Source organism: Tarenaya hassleriana, unplaced genomic scaffold (genome assembly GCF_000463585.1).
Source record: "Tarenaya hassleriana unplaced genomic scaffold, ASM46358v1 Cleome35, whole genome shotgun sequence".
Taxonomy (NCBI): Eukaryota; Viridiplantae; Streptophyta; class Magnoliopsida; order Brassicales; family Cleomaceae; genus Tarenaya; species Tarenaya hassleriana.
This window is the reverse complement of record NW_010966617.1, coordinates 903,431-911,109: the sequence shown is the minus strand read 5'-3', so window position 1 is coordinate 911,109 and position 7,679 is coordinate 903,431. Positions and strand designations below refer to the sequence as shown.

Genomic DNA, 7,679 nt, shown 5'->3' with positions numbered 1-7,679 from the left:
CCCCCGCCGTTGAGGTGGGTCAGGTTGGGCATGCTGACGCACTTCCTAACTGGAGACGAATAAGAAGGTGACACGTGGACGCCGAATAGCCATATGCCAGTCTCATCTCGGCCGTCGCTCCGACAGGATCCATTGTTGTGGCACTGCGAGCACACATGATCCATCGTCCCGAACAAATAACCCTAAAACGAAGAGACAAATGATTCAAAAGCTGTTCAAGCTGAAAAAAAAAACACAGCGATATTTAATTCAATTTTGTTGGTAATTACGACGAAAAAGCTTCTAGGCAGTGTTGTTTGAATCTCGGGGGTTCTTCTCTCTAGTCTCTCTATATATATATATACGCCTCACCAACTATGCTTTATTTCAACTCAATAACAGTGAGGAATCATCATCTATCAAACTTTTTTTCCACCTTTTTTAAGGAACATTATTATTTGATATATATATATATATATAATATTACTTGGTTATATATATGTATGGGAACTGTCGATGTGGCCATGACGATGAGCCGAATGGAAAGGACATGGGTTAGTGGTCTTATATCAGATGATCACATCATCGTCGTATCATGGTTCATCATCATTCTTTTCCTTGTTTTAAAACTTCAGTCAACGTAAATATAACTCATATAGAACAAGCATGTGTGATGTTTGAATTTTTTTAATAATATATTCAGATAGATAACATATAGACAAATAGGACTCTAAACGTGTATGCATCAACATCAACATAAACGTGTGTGTGTATATATATATATATATATATATATATTCACATACATCGTAGTTTATAAAAAAAAAGTGTGTTATAATTGCGGCGTTATAAGTTATATGTGGTTTATGGATTATGACTAGTTGACGAGATGTTAGTGCAAGGTACGAGAAAACCCAATAGGGTTATATAGTGGGGTTTAATGTTAAATTTTATCAAGAAAAATCACAAAACATGGACCGTTCAATGTGTTAGGTCGTCGTCCTCTCTGTAGCTAATGCATGCAATCACTTCTCTCTCTCTCTCTCTCGATTTCTTTATTACCCTTCTTCTCTATCGTCCGGTAGCAGCGCTCGTTCGAAAGAATCCTCCGATTCATTTATAACATAACGGACTGATTTAACTCCTACGCGTGTGTTGCAAATTCGTGCGCGTGGGCTTGAGGTTTGACTCGCAGGCGTCTAAGCCCAACTACGGTCCGAGCGTTAGGCGCGTCTGGTGGCCAGGTCCGGCGGATTGAGGTCCATGGGACTGTTAGGTGCGGGTGGTGGTCAGTTCGTATCCGTTTGTAAGGGTAGGTAGTCACGGAGTTCCCCAATATATCAAAAAAAAAAAAAAGATTTCGTCCCGTTTAAAAATTTCATGTGTTTTATAGCTTATTATATGATTAAACGAAAAGCCAAATAGAAAAGCGTTGAGCTTGTGGGGTAGTGTGCACAAAGGTGGAGGACAGTGACACTTCTACCAACTTTCGCCTCTTGATTGGTTGATGGCATTGTCATGGCAAATCCTCCAAATCTATAAACAAAAACAAAAGAGAAATACTACTTCATATTATCAATTATAACTATAATAAAAAAAATATTAAATTGTTTGGACCCTCAATATTTTTTTATAATAAAAAAAAAATCATCCGACGCATGAGAATTATATTATCTTTGTACTAATTCCGAGAGAATTTGAGAGTATCGCACTTCTCACCGAAGAACTCTCCTCACTCAATCTCGCACGAACTCGATGAACAGAGATCAAAGACGAAAAATAAAGGACACAGGAGATTTACGAGTTCGGATCGATCGTTGTGATCGAACCTACGTCTCGGAGGGGAGAGAGGATTTATTTCTTGAATCAAGGATCAAAGCGATTACAATCGAGAGATTTTTTTTTTTTTTTAAATCTGTAAGACTACAACCTTTTGGGTATATTCCAATAACTCTGGTGATATACTCAGAGAAGATGCTGACTCAGCTTTAATTACCCGAGCACTAAGCCTCCGTTTCAGATAGAGTATTCTGCTTTTCCAAAACCTCCTTACCACTCAGAGTCTCTTGAACGAGATTTAAGGCACTGACATTACAATCTTATAAAAGAAATCCGATTTACATAAAAAAAATGAAGAAAATAAATAACATATTATTTCGGTAAGATAAAAACTCACAGAAAGTAAATATATAGATATCAACCACCAAGATTTGTGAAATATATATATATATATATATATATGTATATAACATTGACGAGTCACTTATTCAATTGAGGTACTTGTTTGTTTTATTATCGGGACATGTGTGTGGTATCCATGATATCACGTTTGAAAATATATATATTGTTCGTCGCATATGATCAACCGTGTCCATGATTTGATATTCCAAGCCATTTGATTCGAGGCGTTCGATGATATAAAATACATACGATATGACCTGAGGTTTCTCGAGTTTTAAAGAGACAAAAAAACACATGCATGACACAAGGATTTGTAATAGAAAAAATAAGTATAAAAATACACAAATTTACCATAAATCATATCTAAATTACATATATATATATATATATATATATATATATATTTCCATATTTTGTCTATCATTAGGGGTTCAATCAAATTATTAGACCATTAGCCCTCAATCTCTCAGAGGGTTCCTCGCGTTGTCCGAGCTTTGGATCTTATTGGGCTTCATGGAAGGCCCATCATCACCTGTCCAATTAACAAAGCCCAAGTCAAAGAACTGATCCGTACCCCTCGTTCTCCGCCCTATGATTCTCTGACCGATCTCGAACTGTTTCTCGTTGGAACTTTTTTTTTTGATGAAATGTGAATCTATTTACTTAAAAAGGGATCAGTTTGTAAATTACATAAAGGTTTAGCACCGCATAACAAAAAGTAGAACTTCCAGGTGGATTTTCTAGAAAAAACGTCAAACTCCAAAAAAAAGGTCAAGATGGTCTTGTTAGGTAGAACCAATCTTGTAGTAGGAGGTTTTCTTGTTGACTTCCCTTTTGGCCGGATAGAATGATGTTCCGAACAAGTCGGTCGAATTTGTGTCTGAGTATAGCAATGTCTGTGAGCTGAGAGCGGAAGATACGGTTGTTCCGCTCTTGCCAAATAAGATAGATCGCTGATTGCAATGTGATTTTTGCTAGTGTTGTTTGTTGCTGCTCGTGACCTACAGTTTCGATCCAACGGGGAATTTGAGAGAGTTGTACAGGTGGTCCAGCCCGCATCCTACTCGCATAGTGTACCCATAACCTTGAGCTTTAGGAGCATTCGAAGAAAAGGTGCTGGTGCGTCTCGTCGTCTACGGTACAGAGCGTACATTGGACTACAGATTGTATACCCCATCCGTGCAATCTGTCTCTGGTTGGTAGTCTGTCCAAGAAAGCTTGCTATTGCACAAAAGCGTGCCTCGGAATCGTGTGCTTAAACCATATGATTTTTTCCCATGGAACTGCCGGTGATGGTGACCTCAACTGCCTCCAAGTATGCGCTGTGCTAAAGCTCTCCTTGAATGTACCAGGGTCATGTTTCCATAGCATCTTATCTGGTCCCTTGTCCAGTGCCGGTTCTGCCGTGGTGGCTAGGATTTGTTGTAGACGTTGAGCTCTGTCTGATCATACCGGTGGGAGAGACCATCTGTTCCCTTGCGTTGCGACGTTGACTGTTGCGTGTAGGGGGATACGCAGTTGGCATGGTCCTCGGTCTCCGAGGTACTCTATTAGTGGCCCAAGTTCCGTCCAATTATCAAGCCAAAAGTGTGTATCGATTCCGTTGCCAATCTTTTTCTTGAGGAATTGCCTTGCTTGATCCTTATGCCGAGGTGATGGATTAGTTGTCCAAAATGACCTTCTCTTGAATATATGCTTCCGTATCCAAGCTACCCAAAGCGAGCCTGATTTGGCAAAGAGAATCCAAACCAGCTTGAATCTTGCTGTGAGATTGACGTCGGCTAGCTTCCGAAGGCCCAGACCACCTTCATTTTTTGGGAGACATATAGCACTCCATATGACTCTGTGTGCACCTCCTCCCATAGCGTTTGACTTCCATAGGAACTTGGCGCACATTCCATCAATCTGTCTTATTAAGTATTTTGGGAACAAAAACACAGCATACCATGAGTTCACTAAACCATATATGACAGAGGATATAAGTTGTACATTTCGCGCATATGAGAGGAATTTCGTCGTCCAAGATTGGAGTTTGGAGCTTATTCGTTTGATCAAGGGCTGATAGTCTTGCTTTGACAGTTTCCATGGACTTAGGTACTCCAAGATAGCGTATTGGTAATGAACCTTGTCGGACACCCAAAATGGTTGCTAAATCTGTTGCTTCCTGCTCAGAGACACCACTAATAAAAAAATCAGACTTATTATGATTGATTTTGAGCTCCGAGTACCTCTCAAACTGTTGTATCACTTCTTTTATTTCAGTAATGGATTCAGTGGTTGTTGCCGAAAAAATTATCACATCATCTACGAATGATAAGTTGGTGATCAGGGGATCCATACAACCCTGATGAGCGGTGAGTCTTCCGGAAAGAGCGGACTCGTCTAACATCCTTGAAAGAATCTCCATTGCGAGTATAAATAGGTAAGGGGATAGTGGGTCCCCTTGACGAAGGCCTCTACCTCCCGAAAAATACCCCGCAGATTCTCCATTAACAGCGATCGAGAACTTGGTTGTTGTTATGCATTGTCTGATCCATCTTACAAACCGATTAGGCAGTCCAATTGCTTGCAGGATTCTTATGATGAAACTCCAACTTATGGTATCAAATAATTTCCCTCTTTTTTTGTCTGATCCACCTCGTTGGAACTTGTCTCGTTCTTACAACTCAATCCCTCTTTTTTTTTTGTCTGGAAAATTCCAGATCATGTGAGTTGGAGATTCTGGAGATCGATCGATGCTTTTCGTGTTCTGAGATTGTATTCACACTGATCCATCCATGGATTCTAACGAACGAGGATCGAATAACATGAAAATATACGAAAAAGGAAAGAATCGATTTCAAAGTGTCACGCAATTTACATGTGTCGTATCTCTGTAGCTGTAACCAACCCCCGACAACTACATCCAAAACCGCGAAAAAAAAACAGAGATTTAGCTAGAATCTGTATCAAAAGAATGAAAGATTCTATAGCTTCCATGTGTCGTCAATGTAAAATGTACATGCCGAACAACATCTACTGACGATCAAACCGTTGCCAGGGGAGATAACCGGTAACCTGATCGGCGAAGTTAGAGATAACCAAATCCTTCAGACCGGTATCCCAGACCTCGCAGAACCGGCGGCTCCAGTCCGGTGGCTCGATGGCCTCTGTCCCGAGCCCGGGGGCTCTGTCCTTGGACCCTTGGTTCTGGTTCTCTCGCCAGTCCACAACGTATGTCGCCACCCTTCTGTAGAACTTGGCCTTGAACGTTTCCCAGACCTGGTACTTGTAATGGTTCATCTTCGCAGTGCTTTCCAGTAATTTTACATGCCCGACTCCTTCCTTCACCTGAAAGTGATGCACCTCGTTCAGAAGCGAGCTCGCCAGCATGTCCGGTCGTATTATAGACTTGTGTCTCTCCGGGCTTAAGAGCCGGCATGCGCATCCACCTGTCCCGAGCCCGGGGGCTCTGTCCTTGGACCCTTGGTTCTGGTTCTCTCGCCAGTCCACAACGTATGTCGCCACCCTTCTGTAGAACTTGGCCTTGAACGTTTCCCAGACCTGGTACTTGTAATGGTTCATCTTCGCAGTGCTTTCCAGTAATTTTACATGCCCGACTCCTTCCTTCACCTGAAAGTGATGCACCTCGTTCAGAAGCGAGCTCGCCAGCATGTCCGGTCGTATTATAGACTTGTGTCTCTCCGGGCTTACGAGCCGGCATGTGTATCCAACTGTCACACCTCGTGGCGGGATCGAGTCCAGACCCGATGGGCCGAAGCTGTGACAGTCTGTCTTGATCCCTCCGACCAGTGCCCACGACGAGTAATTCACGACAAGCGTCCTCAGCGCATTTTCAATGGGTAAACCCAGTTTGTGCCGAGAAGGGAAGTAAAAGAACTCGTCGACGTCAAAGAACCCGACCCATTTGCACTCGCCTTTCGTTCTAAGCGCGCAGTGAGAGAAGCCGGCCTCTTGGGACTTGATCCATGGCCAGACATGTCTGCTCACATTGTAGTTCTCCGAGTTTAGCCGTTCAATCTCATCCTGTAACCCGTCATCGCTGTTGTTGTCGTAGATGAACCAGCGTTCAACCCCGAGCCAGGCATGATACATTATCCACTCGCGTAAGAACGAGGCTTGGTTCCACAACATCGTGCAGACACAGAGCTCATACTTTCTCCCGACCCTCTTCCCGTTAGAATCAGAATCCAAAATTCTCGCCACTGAAGGCAAAGGCGGTGAGGCTCTTCCCCTGGTCTCCGAGTGAACAACACTCACCTGAATCCCCCGAGCCTTTTCCGGGTTTTTCATCATACTCCGTGGCAATACACACCGAACAACTTCTTGAGCAGCTGCAATAGCTCGGGTCTCGAAAACAAACCCTTCATCTTTCTTAAGGTTCCTAATTCCGAACCGGCATTTGAAGTAAGAAGGGTCAGACTCCTTATGCGGCCGCAGATTCAGTCCCTTGACGAAGACAACGGCCGAGTTTCCATCGATCACCGCCTCATAAACAACCTTTTCCCAATCATGGACCGTCACATTACGGTCGCTACCACCTTTCTGCTTCACAAAATCGCCATGAAATTGCAATCCAACTGCAGCAGAATAGTTCAAAGGAGCATTCGGACAACGAACAATGGATCTAAACTCATTGTACTCATCGATTGAAATCGCGGGCATGACCAAAGTCTCTCCCTTTCCTATAAATTTACTAGATTGTTTATCCGCATCATCGCTTAAACGGGAGTAAACACAATCCAGGATTTCACTCTTCTCGATTTTGTTCGACAGAATCAGCAAGAGATGGTCCGGAAACTGAACCCTGTTCTCCACTCTCAATTCGGGGAATCCACCGTGAAAGGAGCGTTGAATCGAGTCGATGGATGATAAGACCGACAAAGCCGGAACCCTAAGGACCGGTCTTAGAGAGCCAGAACGGACCGACAACGCCGGAATCATGTCGGCGGATAATAAGTACAACAGCAACAAGACCAAGGAACAAAAACACAAGATCAAAGGCCTTACAGACGAGAACTGGACGTGTAATCTCTGTCTGTTCCGACCTTTTCTCCTCTTCCCGTTCTCATACTCCATCATCTCCTTCTCTCTTCCTTCTCCAGAAAAAGAAAAACGTATTAAATCTTCTTCCTTTGTTTCTTGTTTGGATTCCAGAACAAGAAGATTGAAAAACAGGGTTTCCAGTACGACCCGAGGGGAGGCTTCACTCGGACAGAAGAGATCTGGTGCCGACAACAGTATCTTCCCTTCCACTAGCTAGTAGCTATGACTTTCCTGCTTTAACGAATTTATTCTCTCATTTTTTTTTGTTAATTCCCTTAAATTTCCCAATTTTTTTTTTTTATTAAATGGAAAGCATGAAATAGTTTGACATTAAAGAATGGAAAGAGAAAGATATGGAAGGAGAAGGAGAGACGACTCATTCTATATACAAAGTCGCCGTCAGTCTGCGTCATATGGACCGGCAGCGAAGTTCCCACCGATTACTAACCATTTCTAACTTTGATTTATCGATT

At 42.6% G+C, this 7,679-nt stretch overlaps 1 protein-coding gene across 2 annotated transcripts; it reads right to left on the bottom strand.

The window, feature by feature from the left end:
• Positions 1-4,974: 4,974 nt before the first annotated feature.
• Positions 4,975-7,535, bottom strand: LOC104822073 (glycosyltransferase family 92 protein At1g27200-like). Of its 2 annotated transcripts, none has more exons than XM_010553166.2 (2): positions 5,788-7,535; positions 4,975-5,505 (listed from the first exon to the last, which is right to left on the bottom strand). In XM_010553166.2, the coding sequence occupies exons 1-2, from the start codon at positions 7,240-7,242 to the stop codon at positions 5,176-5,178; spliced, it is 1,785 nt and encodes a 594-aa protein (XP_010551468.1). In that variant the 5' UTR covers positions 7,243-7,535; the 3' UTR covers positions 4,975-5,175. The 2 variants fall into 2 exon arrangements, with proteins under 2 accessions (XP_010551468.1, XP_010551465.1); XM_010553163.2 differs by having other exon boundaries at positions 4,975-5,309; positions 5,592-7,534.
• Positions 7,536-7,679: the final 144 nt, after the last annotated feature.